This window comes from Molossus molossus, unplaced genomic scaffold (assembly GCF_014108415.1).
Source record: "Molossus molossus isolate mMolMol1 unplaced genomic scaffold, mMolMol1.p scaffold_m16_p_12, whole genome shotgun sequence".
NCBI lineage: Eukaryota > Metazoa > Chordata > Mammalia > Chiroptera > Molossidae > Molossus > Molossus molossus.
Genome location: NW_023425347.1, coordinates 103740894 through 103760864, shown reverse-complemented (window position 1 = coordinate 103760864; position 19971 = coordinate 103740894). Strand labels below are relative to the sequence as shown.

At 60.2% G+C, this 19971-nt stretch overlaps 1 protein-coding gene across 1 annotated transcript; it reads right to left on the bottom strand.

Annotated features, from left to right (window-relative positions):
- Window positions 1-2333: 2333 nt before the first annotated feature.
- TTC34 (tetratricopeptide repeat domain 34) lies at window positions 2334-19712 on the bottom strand. Its single transcript, XM_036257191.1, has 8 exons — window positions 18932-19712; window positions 11521-12361; window positions 10126-10351; window positions 8915-9119; window positions 7541-7707; window positions 6277-6547; window positions 5285-5499; window positions 2334-3254 (listed from the first exon to the last, which is right to left on the bottom strand). Exons 1-8 carry the CDS (start codon window positions 19710-19712, stop codon window positions 2727-2729), a joined length of 3234 nt encoding a protein of 1077 aa, XP_036113084.1. The 3' UTR covers window positions 2334-2726.
- Between the last annotated feature and the right edge of the window lie 259 nt (window positions 19713-19971).

Here is a 19971-nt window from a genome sequence, read left to right as displayed (position 1 = left end):
CCCCTCCGTGGCTATGATAAACTGTAGGAATACACTTGAAATTGAACCTTCCTTGCATTCCACATGCATTGCTTATGGTGCATTATCCTTTCATTGTGGAGTTGGATTTGGGTTTGCCAGGGTTTCACTGAGGATTTTGGAACTGGTGTTTCATTGAATGCAATCGGTGGAGACTTCTGTTCGGTTGGGATTCTGCTTTCTTCTTGGTTCTAGAGTTGACCGTAACCTGGATGGGCTGTGCTTGAAAGGCTGGGCCATTGCCCGACACCACCTGGACCTCGGCTTGCTGGGGCGGGGGTGGGGCTCCTCCACCACCTTCTCCTTCCCACCGCGGTGATTGTCCTGTGTGAGGTTTGTCTGTTCTGGGGTCTGTAAATACCGTTTTCCTAGGAACAAATGCTTTCCCTACAGGCCTTCGGACTTATTTGCATAGAGTTGAGAAAACTTGATGCTTTAAAAAATTTTTTTTTTATCCTCACCCGAGGACATTTTTTCATTTTTTGTTCAGAGAGTGGGAGGGAGAGAGAGAAACATAAACATGAAAGGGACACATCGAGTGGCTGCCAGCCGCACGACCCAACTAGGGCCGGGGACAAACTGCAACCGAGGTACGTGCCCTTAGTGGGAACCGAACCTGGGTCTCTCTGGACCACAGGCTGACGCTCTAACCGCTGAGCAAAACGAGCCAGGGCTTGATGCTTCTTCTGATGTCCTGTTACTGTGTCCTTGTCATTTGTAAAATGTCGTGTCTGTAGTTGAGATTCTGGTGGCCATTTCAAAAGACATCCACCTCGAAGAAACATCTTGCCATGGGGACTCAGGTTACTGACCACATAGGTGACCCTGCCTCCAGTCTCCTGAGACCAAATTCCCTCTCCTATACACCAAATTAGGCAATAATGAGGGATCCCAGAAAACCGCAGACACCCACTCTTGACTCCAATAAAGGCAGAGCCCTGGGCCCAGGAGTTCTCTCTCTCTTCCCCCCCTCCACCTCGCTGTGTGGCCCCGATGTTCCGTGCACCCTCCAGGACCTGTGAGTAATGCTTCTTGGTCTTCAAAGTTCCCTGATGGCTTTTGACTAATTGCATCCTGACATCACAATCATCACAGGGGCTGACCCAGTGCCAACACTGGCTCCAAACGGGGAAATGCCTGCGGTGCTCCCCACAGGTGGCACGGGCCAGGGGAGTGCCCGGGGCCCTCTAGCAGGGAGCATCAGTACCAACAGGTGGGGATGACAGCGTCTTTGCGCTTTACCTTTCTCGGTCGGCTACTGGCTCACCTGTTTTATTGTACTTCTGAACAGTCCGATTTCGGGTTTATTTATTAGTCCTCCACTTTTCTATTCCTAATTCACACCTGCCAGCTTTAACCCTTTCGATTCCCGCCTCCTGCTTTCATTTACGGCCTTTTTCTAACTTCTCAAACCGAGCACGTTCTTCATTCACTTCTGTGTGTTGCTGCATATTGTTCTCGGGCGACCTCTGCGTGGTCCTGTTGGGCTGTATCTGTCCCAGGCGTCACACTTCCCCGAATTCTTGTTATTATTTCCCCCCAGTTCTGCAATTCCAGCTTTGATTTCCTCTGGAAACAAAAAGCTATTTCCCACGCAGAGGATGAGAAGACGAACGTGCAGCGTCATTGTCTTGAGGCCAGGAAATGCTAAGTGTACCACCTCACAAATGTTCTCAGGGACCCAAGGTGTGGGCACCTTGTGAACACCAGGTGCGCCGCTCCTCGGCTCGGAGAACTTCCACCAGCCAGACCCACCCTGGCTTTCTGCTCTGGACCCCGCGCAGGGCCTGCTGGTTTCTGTCCCCTTGAGCGTATGGTGTGAGGTTGGGGTGATGGTCAACCCTCACATCTACCTGCAGTGGGTGTGGGAACCTCTCCAAGGCAGGCTGGGTGGGGGGGGCGGGGGGGCATGGGGCAGGACAGACTTTGCCCAGGGAGCTGGGGAGGCTGGGACCCTCTGCAAGGGATCCTGGAGCTGGGCTGGGGTGTGGCTCCTAGTCACCACTAACTTGACTGTGACCGTGACCGTGACCATGTGTTTCTTGTTGGACCTTTCCAGCTCCTGCTTTCCAAAAGGGACGAGGCCGCATGACAGGGTCTCTAGGGCTGGGCTCCTTGGCTTCCCCAGGAGAGAGAGTTTTCCAAGCAAACAGGAAGGCAAATTTAATCCACCTTTTACATTCGACCTCTTGGCCAGATCAGCCAGAGGCCCAGCCTCTGCTCATTTAGTGGGTGGGCTCTCTCTGCTTGATGGTGGTGGTGGTGAGGATCCTCACCATGGCAGGGGCGGTGGATTTGGGCACTGGACTCCCCAGGAAAATGACTTCAGGAAAGCATGGGTCTCAGCTGGCAGACCCCAGCTTGGGCGTCTTGTTCTTGGGGGGCCCCATCTGAGGCTTAGGCCAAGGCCAGGGTCAAGGCTGCTTCATGCCCAGGGAAGGGCTGCACCATCTCCCTAGGGTCACCATGAACTGGCTTTAATCCTGTCCAACCTGCTGGCCCCACGCCAGGGCCTCCAGGGCCCAGCTTTGGGGATCAGGGTGCCATTGCAGCAAAGGGCTCTGGGCCTCCCAGGACGGTCATCCAGGCCAGCAGGTCTCCCTCCTCTCTGCTCAACATTGACCCAGCCACCCCAGGGCTGGGAGGGCGGGGTGAGCATCCCCCCTGGTTTGGGGGGGAAATGACAGTGTGGCCTGGAGAGCACGGGGTCAGTGGAGCCGGCAGCCCAAGGCTGCCTCCCTCCGGATCCTCGCCTTCAGCTTCTTCAGGCCGCAGTGCTCGGGGTCCACCAGGAGCCCGCTCTCGGCTGCTGTCCAGGCCTCGGCATAATGCTGCTCCTCCAGGCAGCGCTGCCCATGGCACAGAAACACCTGGGCAGCGGGAGCCCGGCCTGGCCGCTCCCACAGGCTGGTCTGGGCTGGAGTGGGCGCCAGCGCGAGGGCCTGGGCGAAGGCCCCTGCAGCCCCAGCCTTGTTCCCCAGGCTCAGGAGCAGGCAGCCCCTGGAGCACAAATCCTCCACTCGCCTCGGGAGGTCCCTGTCCCCTGCACCCTCCCGGAGCACAAGGTCCAGGTCTCCAAGTGCCCGGCCAAACTCCTGCAGCTCGGCCAGGCAGGTGGCCCGCTGGCGCAGGTGACAGGCACGGCCACCACCAGCCAGGACGGCCAGCGAGCAGTAGCCCAGCGCTTGCCTGGGCTGCCCTGAGGTCAGGAGGGTGCTGGCTTCCTGGGCAGCAGCCTGCAGAGGGGACAGAGGGAGTCCGGGTCAGCCCAGTATGTCGCAGCCCCCCACCGGCCTGCACACCTGACCTCTGGAGGGGGCACCTCCCTGCAAGCCCACAGACCTGGAATTTCTGCAGGCCGCTCGCAGGACCTCCCCTTCTCACACCTCCACTGCCCTGCTGACCTCCTCCCTCCCTCTGCTCCTCTCCAGTCAGCTCCCCTACAGGCCCCTCTCATGGGCCGGTGCCCAGCTGGGCCTCCCACCCTTTCAAGGCTGCCGGCCCCGGGGACGGGAGCAAGCACCACGCCGGCCCACCTGGTTCTCGCGCCCCCTCCAAGGCCCAAGGCCTGGAATCACTAGCGGGCTTCTCACTAAGGTCGTGCAGGGCCAGTCGCAGGTGCGGACACGCCGCGGCCGCTGCGGCGCGATCGGGGTGCCGGGAGCCCCTCTACACGCCTCTCCCCCCGCCCCCCGGGCAGGTCACTGGCCCCTCGTGGCTCTCCTCCATCCCGCAGCGGCTCCCCACTGCGGAGTGAGGCCCGGCAAGACCGCGCGTCCCGGTCCCTCCCTGTTCCCTGAGCGGCCGGTGCACCGACGCCCCACCGCGCCGCGTCCCCAGCGCCCGCGCAGGGCGCCCGCACAGGCTGGGAGGCCCACGTGCGCGCGGGGCGGGGACGGAGGCGCGGCCGGGACCAGCGTCCAGTGTCGGCCGGGCGCTGCGGTGCCCCCTCCTGACCGACGGCACACTGACCGCCGGCCGGGACCGGGCGGAGCCCCGCTCGCCCTCGGGCCGCAGGACAATAACCAGCAGCTCCGCCCTGTGCACAGTCCCGCAGGGCAGCGCCCTCCCGACAGGCTCCGCGCGGTCCGGCTTAGGGGCGGGGCCGCTGCTGCGCAAGCGCAGTGCCTCGGGACCTGGGACGCGAACACTTCCGGCTCTCTTCCGGGTCGGACGTGTTGCTGGGCAACGGGAGTGCGTCGCGCGGACTCTCCCCGCAGCGGGAAGCAGCTTCCAGGCCTCCGCGCCCTGCGGCCCTCCGCGTGCTCGCTCCCTGGCCCCCTGGCCCCGGGCGGCCGCGTGGCCTCGGCACCGCCCCGTGCTCTTTGCGTGCAGCAAACGCGGCGCCGAAACACCGGTGTGGTTTCCCTTCCTGGCGGAGCGCCCGCTGGAGCATGGGCGCCCGGGCCGCACGCGTGCGAACCCCGAGTCCGCGGCTCCCCAGCTGGCCGTGCCCCTGGCCTGCCCTGCAGGTGGTTCCTTCGGGGCCCCGCCCACAAAGCGCACAAAGCGCGGGGGAGGCACTGTGTCCACCCGCCCTGGGCCCGCCACCGGCCCCTGTGACATGGGCGTCCCTTGGCGCTTTGGCCAGACACCGCCCCCAGCCAGCCCCTGCCTCCCCTCCACGTCGGCCCCAATTCGGGCCTGTTCTGAGCTCCGTCCCCCATGGCCTTGGCCTGTCCCCACCATGGTTTCACCTCCACTGTGACCTCGCCACCCCACTGAGCTGTCCCCGGGTCTGCGACCTACACTCTGAAGTGGGCCCCATTGTCTCCCCTGAGGGTCACGGGCCACAGGGCGGGGCTGATGCTCCACCCAGCACCTGGCGGAAGGTGCTCGCACATTCTTGTGGAGTAGAGTGGAATGAAAAACCAGCCAAAGTGGCAGGGACCCCAGCCCGACATCCCTTCGAAGGCCCCTCTCTGGTCAGCCACAGGAGCTTCCTCCCACCTGCGCTCTTAGTGGGAGAAACACGTCCCTCCTGGCCTGCCCTGGTGTTGGGATGGGCTTCCTACCAGAGCAAGGCGCTCCTGACTGGTTCTGCCTGGCTCCGAGGAGGGGGTCCTCTCCCTCTCCCCGACCCGTCACCTGTGGTGTATCCACCTCGTGTAGTTTTCAGACCTTAGCTTGAGATGGTGACACCTGGGGGCCTCTGGCTCACACCCCACCCACCCACGCCCACCTGAAATCAGCCAAAGGGAATGCAAAGCTGCCCGTGGTGCTGGGGAGGGGCTGACATGGAGGCTCCGTGCCGGGCTGCACGTACCTGGGCCAGGCTCTGCCGCTCCGAGGCCTCCAGGAGACTCAGCAGGAAGCCAAGGTCTCTGGCGTCTGTCTCTGCCAGGCACTGCAGGTCCCCAGCTGCGGCCGGCACATCTCCCTTCTTGAGCAGGAGCAGGCCACGCCGGGCCCGGGCCACTTCTGATGGCGGGGTGGGGCACAGGGCCTCTTGTAGGCGGGCGCCAGCCTCCTCGTAGCTGCCTGGCAGGGGTCCGGGAAGGACAGTCAGGGTTGCGCTGGGGCAAGGGGCAGAGGTGGCACTGTGTTGGGGAGCCCGCCACAGCCTTTCTTGCTCTGCTGGCTCGGGGAGCAGGGGGCTGACGGAAGGGCTCAGTCCCGGGAGGAACAACCAGGAGCATAGGGACATGGTGATGCCATGCTGGTCACATGGGCTTGCCTGCTACCAGTACCCCGGCCTGGGGGGTCACTTAAGTCCATGTCCCCCAGGCTGAATAGCATGGCTCGGAGCCCCTCACCGTGGTCACCACGAGGGTCTGCTCTCTCCCGGGTGCTCATAGGAGCAGGATTGGAGGTGAGGTGACAGGTGGGGATATGCAGGCTGCAGAGACCTCCCTTTTCAAGTTAGTGCTGAAATGTGTTCAGGATTTTTCAGGAAAGGCCGACAGGTTGACACATGTGGGCATAAGACACCCCACCTGGAGGGGACCCAGGTCCCAGGGACACTCAGTCAACATCTGGTGAATTAACACATGAGTTACAGAGAAAGCCCGAGCCTTGTATGAAGCCCCAAGTCCCTGCTTCATGTCTCTGTCCTGCAGGCAAAGCCACCTAGGTGACAGGGAGCTGGAGACACTGGCACACCAGGCACATGGGGACTGGGTCCCAGGACCTGGGATCCCGGTGGAAGGGATCTTCGAGGCCACAGAGTCGAGGGTCTCTCTCCCATGTTACAGAAGACGCCGGGGTGAGAGGAGCCGGGACAGACACCGTGTACCCCCCACCTGGGCCAACGCGTACCCCTGGCAATGAGCACGTCTGCCAGCAGGATGTGCCCGCTCAGCTTCCCGGCGTCGATTTGGGTCACTGCCTCCCCCGCGGCGAGGAGGCCCTGGAAGTCCCCGTCGCTGAGGCGGGCCCCGGGGTCCGGCAGCTGGCTCAGGAGGCCCCGGCAGTGGGATGACAGGCCCTGTGTGATGATGGCCTGGGCCTCCGGCTTCAGAGAGCGGATCTCGGGGACCGCTGTGCCCGGATCCAGCTTCAGAGCCGAGAGGACGTCGTCTGTGGCCTCCTGCAAGGGGAGAGCGCAGGGTGGGTATTTGCCAAGTGTTTGTCCTCCCAGTGTCTGGGAAGTTGGGGACACCACTGAGCTGTCTGCCCTCTCACAACCCCGGGGGAGGGTCAGCCAAAATGAGGAGCTAATGGCCTGTGGAGAGGCCCAGGGTTCCCCCTGCAGAGGGGCCCTCCTGGCCGGATTTCCATTTCAATTTGATGGGCTTGTCCCTGGGCGACAGACACTTGCCCAGCACAGGAAGGGACATGCAGAGGGCTGGGCTCCCACCCCACGTGCGCCCGGGCCGGAACGGACTGCAGGCTGCCAGCGCCCTTGGGGGAAACAGACACCCCGACACAGGAGCTAGCACTGTGGGGGAGGGGCCCTCGTGTCGGGGCAGCTGCGATGTTTGTCCTGCTTCAGAGAACTCCAGCCCTAGGCAGACGAGAGAAGCTGGCAGGCAGGCTACCTCCAGCAGCTCGCTCACCCCGCGAAGCCTCAGGCACACAGCCACGCTCGGTCACCTGCCAGGGACATTGCTCTTGGCTGAGAAACGCCTTGTCCAGCGCCACTCGGCTGTGGCTGCCTCTGGGCATGTCTTCTCTCGGAGAAGCACCTGCCCTGGGCCTGGCAGTGGGCCCCCTCCCGCCCCGCCCCTGCACACTGATGACCGGCATCCACAGGCCCCCTGGCGGACAGCTCAGGATGGCACCTGCGTGGCAGCTGAGGTCTCGTTATTTTAAGCTGGTGCCCCTGGTAGCCCTGAGGGTTTGCCTGTGCCAATGCTGATGAGGCTGGGAGGCACAGGACTCGGCAGATGAAAGGGAGCTGCTCCCCAAATGGGATGTGAGAGGCTCCGGAGCCCCAGGCAGTGGGGTTTTGATGGGTGACTCACAGGATGGCCTAATCCTGCTTCCTCTCTTCCCGGGGAGTGAGGAGGAAGGCAGCGCCCGCCCCGAAGCACCCCGCCCCCCTGGCTCAGGCCCGGTGGGGAGGGTGGGCGGGCCCTACCTTCTGCTGGCCCAGGGCCAGGTGCAGGAGCGCGCGTGCGCACAGGGCCTGCACGTTCCCGGGCTCTGCCCGCAGCACGGAGTTGAAGTCGAACAAGGCCGTCTTCCTCTGGCCCAGGAGCGCGTAGCAGCGGGCGCGGGTGAGCAGGGACTCACTTGCCTGACTCCCTGGAGGAAGGGGATGTGGCATCAGGACATTCATTGACCACTGATGAACACGGGTGGGCACCGCGCATCTGTTTTTATCCAGCATTTACTGCGCCCCTCCTGGTGCCCAGTGTGGAGGGGGGCAAAGGGTGCACCGGCTGTGGGGCCACCTCGGGAGCTACCAGACCACTGGGCACCAAGACACACAGGGGAGCAGTCTGGCTGCAGGGCACGGGGAGCCCACCCAGGAGGAGTGGCATCTGGGAGGGCCAGTGCCAGTCGGAAGGAGCTTCTGGGAGAAGTGTGCATCTGAGCTGAGGGGCCAGGTGGAGGCAGGTCCTCAGGGCTGGGCATGAAATGGCCACAGCAAGGAGGTGCCAGGAGGGCATGGAGCAGCCCTCTGAATTCTGGGCACAGGAAGCCCCTCCCCAAAGAGGTCATCACCACCATGCTTCTTCCAAGTGCGCGTCCAGTGATGGACACAGGGAGCAATGCTCTGGCCTCTGCAGAATGCTGAGGGTGGTGTCCCCTTCCCAGCTAACCTGGGATATGTGGACTCTGCCCCAGGCACCATCCCTGACTGTCCTCACTCCCAGCCCCTCGGGCATCTTCGTCCACCCACTTGGAGGGAGGTGCCCGGTAAGTGCAGAGACAGAAATGCACTGTATTCAGAATCCAAGTCCACACTGAGTCCCGAGCACCCCAGGAACTCACTGTCCCTTGGGAATGTCCCTTCCCTGTCACCCTGCGACCCTCTGGCCAGGCCCCTGCCCGGCTCCCAGGGTGGGGCCAGCGGGTTGGCTGGGTGAGCGTGGAGGCCAGGCGCACACATCCGGAGCCAACTCCACCATTTCCAGGAAGGGCTTGGGCAGCTGAGCCCTCACCTCCCGCGATTGGGTTGGCGGAGCAAAGTGGGTAGAAGAACCTCAGCTGGCCCTCTTACCCTCACGGGCCAGGGTGTGGGGAGGTCCAGCTCAGCGCCCCCCTGGTTCCCTCTCCCAGGCCTTGGCATACTCACCTGGACGGCCAGGGCGTCCGTGCAAGATGCCCTCAGAGTGGTCCACTCCCTATCCGCCCCATGGATGCCTTCCGGGCGCACACACCCAATACCCGCGGACCAAGGGTGTCCTTGGAACCCCTGGCCCCACACCCAGCGAGGCAGAGCTCACCACGCTCCTATGTACCCGGCACAGGATGGGGGCCCTGCGGGCGCCCAGGCAGCTCCTACCTGCAGCAAAGATGGCCAGAGAGAGGTAGGCGATGGCCTCCCGCGTGTGGGCGTCGCCCTGCGCCCCGTCCGGCTGTGCGCGCAGGATGGCCAAGGCCCGCGCGTGGCAGTGGCCCCGCAGCAGCTGCCGGTCCTCCCGGCGGAAGACATCCAGGGTGGGCTGCAGACAGGCGGTGTTCCCGGTCTGGACGACCTTCTTCACCAGCTGCAGGACCGGGGAAGTCACCGCAGTTCCTCCCTGTGCCCTAGTGCATTCCAACCCCACGCTCCTCGCAGGGTCCGGCTCACGGGGGCGTGGCCAACGGGGGCGTAGCCCACAGAGTTGGCTCTTGGGGACGCAGCCCGCGGAGGGGGTCCAACGGGGGCGTAGCTCAAGGTGGCTTACAGGGACGAGGCTCACAGGGGCGTGGCTCGCAAGGGGCGTGGCTCGTGGGGGTGTGGCCCCTGGGGGTGTGCCTCACAGCGGAGCCGGGACTGCGTGCTCCCAGCTTTGCGCACAGGGAAGGCTGGGGTCCGGGAGGTGTGAGCGCCCTTTGGGCTGCTCCTCTCCGCTGCGTGGCGGGAGTTGGAGGTGTCCCAGTGCCCTCGGGCCGCGCCCTCCTCCGTGACATGGGAGGAGGAAAAGCAAAAGTCCCGGGACCAATGCCTGCTCCCGGTGGAGCGAGACCCTTGGTGGACAGGGCCTGGGCTCAGGGCAGCTCCACCCCAAAGAGACCCAACGGTGCCCCTGCTGGCCGCTCGCTGTGGGCACAGGTCCCAAAGCATCCTTGCCTCCCCCTGTATCGCCCAGTGCAGGGACACCAGAGGGGAAGGAGGACTCTGACAGGACACAGTCTCCGCCCCAAAGCCCAACATCTCCCCCTGGAAGGTAACCTGACCACGTTCCAACAGGGAGCCCTCCTAACACGAGGGAGGGGGAGGGAGGCAAGCAGGGCGGGGGGCAGGGTCACGGCCGAGCCGGGTTCACCCGGGAGATTTGGGACGAAGCTCCGCCTGCACTCAAAGCCCTTTCCCTTCACAACACAGCAAAGGAACACGGAGCACCTGCTGCGCGCCGGGGCCTGCTGGGGCCTGGGCACCTCTGCCAGCCAATCCCGTGACAGTGGGCAAGCCCAGGGCTCGGATGCGGAGCCCGAGGGTCAGAGAGGGAGCGACCTGCCAGGGCTGGGAGCGCAGGTTGTGGGGTGCAGAGTGAGGGGCCGCCGCCTCACCTGGTTGGCGTCGTAGGAGAAGCCCCTCCGGAGCTGCAGCAGGGCCAGCCGCACCAGCACAGGGGCGGCCTGGGGCCTCCGGGAGAGCGCCACCAGCAGTGCCTTGTGGGCGTCACCCAGGCGGCCCAGGCGATACAGGGCATCGGCCGCCAGGAGGCGCGAAGCCTCATCCTCCGGGTCCAGCTCCATCAGGAGCGTGGCCAGCTGGTACACGCCCTGGGCATCCCTGCAGAGAGAGATGCTGGAGGAGCGCGGCCTCTCCCTACACCTTTTCACCCCCGCCCCCCCCCCACCCCCCCGTTAGGCCGGCCATAGGCAAGTCTTATCCCACGCACCTGGCTCAGGCAGCTCCCTTTCTGCTGGGGGGCCTGCCTGGGGCTGCAGAGACCAGGGTGCTGCTGGAAGGCCCCACACGAGGCCGTCGCCCTTTCTCTCTACCTCCCCTCACCCCGTGGGGCAGGCATCTTACAGAGGGGAGAATCAAGGCCCTGTGCTGACCTGCCTCACTTTCCTTTTCTGCAAAACAGGACATGCATGCTGGCGCTGCTGTGCGCAGGGAGTGTGGTAGGCAGAGCCAGGCACACAGCAGGTTACGCTCCTGATGCCCTGGGGATGTGAATGAACTCACACTGGGTGTGGGTGGGGGTGCTGGAATGTGCAAATTCCCAGAGCCAACAAACAGAAAGGGCTCCACCAGCAAATCAAAGCAATGCGGAACCAACGACCAGGAGCAGAGGAAGTGGTGGCGACATCAAACAAGCGCCGCACCCCCAGCTCAGTGCTTCTAGCTCAAAACAGCCGCGGAGTCCCCACTGGGCGGAGTCACCGCAGGGCTGGGTGTGGGCCCCGCCGGGCAGGCGGGCAGCTCCCGGAGTCAAGGACCTCGCAGGGGCCACCATCCCTGACCCAGGAACGCCTCCTCTGCCGCCACGTTAAGGGCAGACATGGAGGAGACCGAAGTTCCCCGGGTGCCTTATAACTAAGAGCAGAAGCCGCGGGATGACGGCCAGGTCACGGCCAGGCTCTGGGGCTGCGGAAATGTCCACAATCCACTGAATGGAAAAAGTGGGGTACAAATTGCGCACACAGAACAATTCACTTTTGTGAACTACATTCTGTATGCACAGAGAGAACCGGCTAGAAGGGGATGCTAATGGTGGGGTGATAGGCAAGTTTTAGTATCTCATTCCCGCGTGTGAGTTTCCAAGTTTCCGTAGGTCAGCACTTCATGCATCGCCTGGGCCTGCAGTAAATCTGCCACCAATGACTTAAAGAAATCACCCAGCCTCCCCTGCCTCAGTTTACTCATCTGCAAGACAGGGAGAAACATCCGGGCCACCGCGCAGAAGCCCAGCATGGAGCAGCCCCAGGAGCGCGCACGGGGCTGGCGTTTACCCTTCCTGCGCAGCGGCCTGGCCCCGGCGGCCCCGCGCGCCCGTGGGTCTCGAGTCCGGCCTGCGCTGCAGCATCCTGCGGCCCTCCTCCCGCAGCACGGTCAGCAGCAGCCCCCGCTGGTTCCAGGGCACGTAGGCCTTGGAGACGAGCAGAGCCTCGTCGGGCTGCAGTCGGCAGGCGGTGACATAGTCCAGCGCACCGAGGAACGCACTCCCCGCCAGCACCCGCAGCAGCCCGCGGCCGCACAGGGCACGCACGCAGCCGCCGTGGTGCGGCGGCTCCTGCTCCACCACCTCCTGGAAGTCCTCCCGGGCGCATGGCGTGTCCCCGACGTGCAGCGCGCAGAAGCCGCGAAGCGCCAGCAGAGGCGCGCGGTTCCCCGCACGGTCCACAGCGCGTTTGCCGGCACCGTCCCTGGGGCGCGAGGGCCGCAGCAGGCGCTGGCACAGCGCGCGGGCGCCCGCCGCGTCTCCCGCCAGCAGCACGCACTCGGCCAGGTGGGCGCCCAGTGCCGGGCGCGCCCCGGGCGGCGCCACGCGCAGCAGGACACGGAGGGCGCGCATCACCGGGGCCAGCAGCTCGCGGCCCGAGTCCTCGCGCAGCTCGGGGCGGCTCCGCACGGCCTCCTGGAAGTGGGCAAAGCCCACGTCCACAGCCTCCTGCACCTGGGCCAGCACGCGCTCCCGGTCTCTTGCCGTGAGCACGGCCTCGAACTGCCTCCGCGCCCCGGAGGGGCTCTCGCGGAAGGCCCCGTGCAGATCCCGAAGCAGGTCATGGGTCCCGCTGTCCAGGAAGAAGGCTGTGGCCGCGCGCGTGACCAGCAGGGCGGCCAAACGCTCACCTGGGGGAGAGAAGAGAGGACCTGTTGGACCAGGTCCTACCGGGGTGCCACCGGTAGCCCCACAACCGTCCAGCACTTGGGCCCCCTGAAGCACTGTCCCTCTCACAGAATCTCCCAGGACATCGCGTCACCAGGAGGAACGCGGCAGGAGGCCGGGAAGCTCGCTGGTGGGAAGCCGGGGGACGGCTGGGTGGACAGCTGCCCTGGGGTCAGTCCCACCACTCAGCCAACATGGACATTTAGTTACAGCACCGCTGTCCCAGACCCCCACCCTGACCTTTTAAGAATGGGTTTTAGGGCTGAGTTCCTGCTGCAGGTCAGAGCTGAGGTCTGACCCTGTGACCTTGGTAGGGGTTGGCTGTCACTGCGCCCGGTCCGGGAAAGAGGGGATGATGCACCCAGTACCCGACCAGAGTCGAGGGCTCGGGCCATTCACGGAACTCCCATGCCTCAGTTTCTCCTTCTGCTTCATAATGGGATGCCATGGTCTACCGTCAGCACCCCGAGAATGAAATGGATGAATGTGTGCCCAGTTCCTGGGAGAGGGCCTGGTGGGCAGTGGTGCTCAGGGGGAGTTCGCGCCTGTACAGAAAGCCAACCCCCCACCCCCGGCGGTGCCCCAGGCAGGCGCACACCGCTGTGAACTCAGTGCTGGCGGGAGCTCAAGGTCATGGGTGCCCCTCCCCCACCCCACATGACAGGTTAGGGAAGGGTTGCCAGGGAGGGGAGTCCTCGGGGCTCAGGGGCATCTCCATCCCAGGTCTTGGGGCCTCCACCTGACTGCTCTTTGCACCGCGTCCCCTAGAATCCTCAGAGCTTTTCCTTATAACTGGACAGTCACCCCAGAACACAACCCTTTACATGCAAACGGGAGCAGGCGTGGGAGCCAATCTGCCCCCACCTGCCCTGTTGCCATTGTGGGTAAGCACCACGTCAGAGCCAAGTCAAAAAAGGGTCTTGTACCCCGAAATCAACCAACCAATGAAGCAACCAATAGCAGGGTCACCCTGTCTAGTCCTGGTGGCCAAATAAAAGAAACTTTGAATCTCTTCTGCCGGTTACTAACCCTTCACAGAATAACTCTTATTGCTGGCTTGCAAGATAGCTCATGGATCCTAGCAGCTGCAGGAGGTGCAGAGAGCTTGGGGCCTGGGGGAATGATTATTTCTTTCTTTCTTTTTTTGAAAATGTTTTTTCTTTATTGATTTTGGAGAGAGGGGAAGGGAGACGGAGAGAGATAGAAACATTGATGAGAGAGAACATTGATCAGCTGCCTCCTGCACGCCTCCCACTGTGGATCGGGACCACAACCTGGGCAGGTGCCCTGACTGGGAATCAAACCAGCGACCTCCTGTTGCATAGGTCGATGCTCAACCAGTGAGCCACACCAGCTGGACAAAAGGTGATTTCTTTACACACAAGGAAGTGTGTGTGTTCTCTGATTCTGAGACTCCAGTTACACACATTAGACTTCTATAGATTGTCCCACAGGGCACTGGGGCTTGTGTACATTTTCCCTGTTTGTGATACTGAATAATTTCCCTTCTAAATTTAAGCTCACTGACTCTTTTGCTATCTCCAATATGCTATAAAGTTTTCATTTCAGTTATTGTGCTTTTCAGTTCTAGAATTTTTATAGTTTCTATTTATTTGCTGAGATTCCACACCTGTTCATTCATTATGACCATATTTTCCTTTAGCCCTTGAGCATATTGCTGATACTTCCTTTAAAGTCTTCAGTATGCTAATTTTAGCACCTGGATCATCTTGAAGTAAGTTTCTAGTGACTTCTTTTTCTCCGGACTGTGGCTCACATTTTATTTTCCTGTTTCTTTGCATGTCTAGCAATTATTGTACACTAGACATCTGGTTGACGCTTTGTAGAAACAGGATTCAGTTATGTTCCTCTGAAGAGAAAATAATTTTGTTTGAGCAGGCAGTTACAATGCATAGACTCTACCTCCATATTCTGTCTACTTGGTGGGTAACAGCTAAAATCTCCACTAAGTTCTTGCAGTTTCTAACTTCTGCTTTTTCAGACCACCCAGTGTCCCCTGTATGTGTAGTTTGGTGGTCAGCTGCACTTAATTCTCAGAGTTTGGGTTTCACCCTCTCTGTGGCTTCCTCCTCAGTACTTCCCTTCTAACTTTCCAGACATTTATTTTTTCAGCCCTGAACTTTGTCCTATGACATCACAAGCTGGTAAAACTGCTGCTTTCTGTTTTACACAGATCAAACCTGGGTGGAGGAGTTTCCTCAGGTCAAGAGCTACAAGCATGCAAATCTCACTTTTCACAGTCCTCATATTTCAAGGGTCAACTTCCAGTTTCTGCCTGAATTCAGTTGCTGCTCAGTACCTTCAAATGGTTGCATTTTATATTTTGTCCAAATTTTGTTGTTGCTCTCGGTGAGGTCCATAGTCTAGTCAAGCTACTCCACCATTACTGGAAGCCAGACTCTTCTACAGTTAGACTTAAACATTTTGGTAATCTGAGGGGGTATAAAATGCTTTTCCATTGTTGGTTTAATTTTCATTTTCCTGATTACTAGTGAGGCTCATTTACATAAAAATACTTTCCTCCCCAATCTGCTCGGTAGAAAGTGGTATCTCGCTTTAATTCGCATTTGTATCATTACAGTGATGTTGGATATTTTCCACATGTTCATTAACCATCTGTATCTTCTCTTTGGGGAAATGCTTTTGCTTATTCTAGCACCAGATTTTTTTTTTTTCCCTTATTGACATGTAGGAATTCTTCAAATACTCTGGGTACTAATTTTTTGGCCATTGTATAGTTTTCAAATATTCTCTGTTGTGGTTTGTCCTCTTACTTTCTATAGTTGTAGGCAAGACAGAAGTTTAAACATTTCAATTTCATCAAATGTATCACATTTTCCTTTACTGTTTCCACTTTTTGTATCTTGAGAACCCAGCTGTTCACAGAATTCTTAATGATACTCTGTTGCACTTTCATTTCTGTGAAACTTACTAATGACACAGTTCCCCTGGACCTTACTTTTTTTGCATGGTTTGAAGTAGAGAATCAGCATTACCCACTGAACGATAGTCCTCTTCTTTCACTGTAGATTTGCGATGCTCACTCTGACATATTAAGTTCCAGATATATACGGCTCTGTTTCTGGCCTAATTTGTTTTATTTGTTTTCTGTCTATCCCTTAAGTCAGTAACCTTCTCTACTGGTTAGTATAGTTTTGCATTTATTGGTAGAGAAAAATCCTTACACCATGACCTTCTTCTCCATCTCCTCCCCCTCTCCTAACCACTGAGCCAAACTGGCAAGGGCATTCTTTATTATCTCTTAATAAAGTATTATACTTTTCTTCATAAAATCATATGACTCTGAAATAAATTGTTTCCTGTTGCTATAGTAAATGGTATATGTTTTAACCACGGTGTTTCTATTTCTTGCTGGTGCCTATAAATATAAATGCTTTCTGTATATCCTGTTAAATTCTGTTCCCATATTTAATACCTTTTTTCGGGGGGGGGGGTCTCTACATAGCTAATTATATTGTGTGGAATTAATGATAACTTTGTTTCTTCCTTTCTGTCTTACAAATTTTTCTCCCTTCTTATCTTATTGCATTGGCTAGCATCTCTAATACAACGATGGATAAAGGGAGCAGCCACCTCATTCTTAAGTGGAAGGCTTCTAAAATATCACCATTAAGTATGATGTTTTTGGTAGGTTTTTGATATATGTTATCTTTCTGTATAGTTCTTAATGAAGAACACTTAATGTATAGGAGATGGTTGCCCTGGGTGCTTTCGGAGGATCAGAGCTCAGGAAACCATGGCACACAGTTGCTTACACACTGGGAGATTGGAGTTAAAGCTATTCTTACTCTGCATCTTGTCCCTGTATCTACTTAAATGAAGGACAGAGCACTTTCCAAGATACAGAAGTTTTGTTCAATGTTAGCAAGGACTTTTGATAAGTAACCTTGAGATTAGAATACATTTGTTATGGGAAACTGCATTTGGAAAAAATTTGTGATAGGAAATTTATTTGTTCCCGTCGTAAGCCACACTTGTGCTGCTGGTGGTGTGATAACTTTGGTCTAATTCATGCAGTGCTTTTGGGGAAGATGCTCGCATCCAGCTGAGAGCCAAGGCGGGACAGACAAGCTTCCTGACCATCTCCCCTGGGAGGGACAGTGTTTCTAGCATACTTGTTCTCTGAAGTTGCAGACCTTTGGGGGTTCTGAATGCCTGCAAGGTCACTCCTGGTCATTACAGTGGCGGACCCCTTCACCTGGGAGCTGCAGAGTGCCCCCAACCTGCCATGGCATGGGCCCCTGCTCACCAGCCACTGCAAGTTCGTGCTTTGGGCACGGAGGGTCCCCTACTGTCTCATACGCTCAGGATTCTTTGTGATTCTGCTGAGCATTTTTATACTTTTTATAGTGGAGGGCTTTAGGGTATCTGGTCTAGTGTATTTCCAAAAACAAATTTACCCACTCACTCTGCAGCGCCCTCTGGTCTGCCTCCCACATCGGGGTCACCTTCACCTCCCAGTGGGCCTTCCTGTCCTGTCCTCCCGGGCATCCCAGCACCAGCTCCCGGCACACGGCACACCCCTCGCCCTGCACATGCCCTCGCAGCGCCGCGCAGGCTCCTTTCCCCCTCCTTCCTGTCCCCCGTCCCCTCCACTGGGTCCTCCTTAGGGAGCCAGGGGGTGGGTGGTTAGGAGCACCCATGGGCACTGGGGAGGTGGCCGCACCACCCCCAAACCGGCCGGGGCTAAATGCCTTCTTTGTGTGGACGGTTTCAAACCCTCTCCTTCAAACCAAGCGTCCCGCTCTGGCGGCCGTGTGCTGCCTACACCGATGTCCTCAGTTTATCCATCCTGGCAGGAGAACTCGGCCACCCCCGCAGTGGTCCCTTCTGCAGCCCCGGCCGTCTCCGTGTGTTCCTCTCTGGGTTCTCGGGGTCCTCTCCCCAAACAGGCATGTCTTCCAAGGCTCTGTCTGGGTTCAGGTTCCTTTGTGTGATCCCAGAAATCCCAAGTCAGGCCAACGCCAGCTGCCTGGCCGCCTCCAGGATGGGTCTGAATCCGGGCAGAAAGGGGGCGTCTGCTGCGGCTGGTACCTTTCGGCCAGTTTCCCCGAATTTCTGTCTTCGGGCGGCTGCCTCCCTGGGCTGAAGGATGTGATGCCGGTTTCTTTCCACTGAAGGAGTCTGGGTCATGCACTTCCTGTCCCAACAGTTACTGTGTCATTCGTGATGGTGGACGATCTCAAGCAGCCAGGGAAGACAAACGTTTGGTACAATTTTCACTGAACTCCCACCGCGGCGCACAGAGTGGGTGCAGCCAGCAGCCCAGGTGCACCCAGGGCGGCCGAGAGGCCACGCAGCTGGGAGGGAGCTCGGCGTCTGGTGCCGCCCCCACCAGGAGGAGGACCCACAGAGGGGCCAGGCAGAAGTGGGGCTCAAGCCGGGTGTGTGGAAAACCCTGCACCCCTCTCCGGTGTGTTCCTCCCCTGCTGTCTGCATTCTAGTCACGAAACGTGAGCTCGTAAAGCCACCATTAAATCTAGACACAATCTCGTCATTTCTCATTTAGCGATGTCTCAGACCCGTCTCTCCCCAACTCTGCTCCTCCATCTGCACCTCCGCCACCTCTCGCCTTCCAGCCTCCAGCCTGGTCCTCTGCTGAGCCCAGTCGTCCTCCAGACCTGGACACCCCAAGCCTGGACCACCCGCCCCACCCCCACCCTGGACCACACTCCCCACCCCACCCTGGACCACACTCCCCACCCCGGGCCTGGACCACACTCCCCACCCCAGGCCTGGACAAGCCCCCCACCCCACCCTGGACCACCCGCCCCACCCCTAGCCTGGACCACACTCCCCACCCCCACCCAGGACCACCCGCCCCACCCCCACCCTGGACCACACTCCCCACCCCGGGCCTGGACCACACTCCCCACTCCCAGCCTGGACCACCCACCCCACCCCCAGCCTGGACCACATCCCCACCCAGGGCCTGGACCAGCCCCCCACCTGGACCACCCCCAGCCCCCCAGGAGGTTCGGTTCTCGCTCGGCTTCCCAGGCACATTCTGGTCACAGCAGCCAGAAGAGACTCTACAAAGGCAACTCGGAGCACCTCACCCCACAGTGTAAACCCTCCCACGGTTCTGGCTACTCTGCGGGTCACATCTGAAAGTTTTCTTGGCCAGGACAGCATACTCTCCGTCTGCCTCCTCCCCCCTGACAGCCACTCGAGTGCCATTCAGTGGCACAGACACCCCAAGCTCTTTCTCCCTCAGCGACCTGGAATCCTTGTTGCAGCTCAAGTGACACCTCCTCCCGGAAGCCTGCCCTGATCACCTGGCTAGAAGCACACCTTGCATGTTTCACTTCTCCAGGTACTTGTGTGCTTCTTCCCGTGGGTGCTCCGCAGAGGCAGGGCCTGTCCATCCTGTCACTGTGGTGTCCCGGCCTCAGCACACTCCTTCCCCACCACAAGCTGAGCTGCGCTGAGAAGAAGTGGCGGGACTGACCTTCACCCCGACTCTTAGGGCACATGACCCGCACTCCTACCTTGAGGTCTGTCACTGGTCTGGTCGGACTCCAGGGCCCGGCTGCACGCTGCCCGGCAGTCTTCATACCTGCCCCCGCGGAGCAGAACTTCAGGGGACAGAGCATTGCTCCAGGTGCCCCCGGGGTCCAGGGCGGCCAGGAGTCTCTGGCAGTCAGTCTCCTGCTGGCCGGCGCTGTCCCCAGCCTGCTGCCGCCTGGAGACGTGGTCCTGCAGAGTGCTGACCAGCACGGGGAGGTAGGGCTGCTGGTGGGTGAGGACGAAGGTCACGGTGCGGTCAGCCCTCGAGGCGAAGGCCTGAAGGTACTGGGCCAGGCCCGCGTCCACCTGCGCCCCGGACAGGATCCAGGCCAGGGCGCGGGTCAGCTGCAGCTCCAGGGCTTGCTGGGAGTGGGCGTCCAGCAGCGCGCCGCACCGCCGCACCACCTCCCCGTGGCGCCCGTGGGCCAGCAGGCCGGCCAGGGCGTGCAGCACGGCGGCCGGGTGGTCCGGGCACAGGGCGGCCAGGAAGGCGGAGGCCAGGGTCCCGGTGAGGGACACCACCGCCATGCCATCCCAGTGAATGGCCGGGATCTGGCTTTCCCCTCGGCACCAGGCCTCCAGCGTGGCCACCACGGGTGCCCCGCGGGCCTCAGCCAGGGCAGCGCGGACGCTCCGCACGGCGGAGGGGGCGTGGCAGCTGAACGCAGCCAGGTAGAAGGCGGTGGCCAGTGGGGGCTCCCCCAGGGCCAGGTGCTGGTCCCCCTCCCGGCAGAGGCAGGCCACAAGCTCCTGGGCCGACATCACGCTGGCACTTCCGGTGAGCCCATGTCCGGTCCTCCGGCTCCTGCGGGGGAGGGCGGTGTGGTCACTGCTCCAACAGCAGCCAGCCCTGGGCCTGCAGCAGCCCGCCCCTCCCCATGAAGCCTGTCAGTGGGGAGCCCCTTGGGTGAGAACGGGGTGACCCCAGCCGTTAGGTGTGTCTGCAGGCCATGTCTGTGGGGCTGGGGCGCTTGGCTACCAGGGTCTGCCTGGCCAGGCTGCCAGACCACTGTTTGCCTCT

Coding starts and splice junctions, on each gene's coding strand:
- TTC34 (XM_036257191.1), bottom strand. CDS start 19,712: ATGTCGGCCCAGGAGCTTGTGGCCTGCCTCTGCCGGGAGGGGGACCAG. Junction 7,708..8,914: donor TCTGGCCATCTTTGCTGCAG/GTAGGAGCTGCC, acceptor CCCTTCCTCCAG/GGAGTCAGGCAAGTGAGTCC. Junction 3,255..5,284: donor AGCGGCAGAGCCTGGCCCAG/GTACGTGCAGCC, acceptor TCCCCTCTGCAG/GCTGCTGCCCAGGAAGCCAG.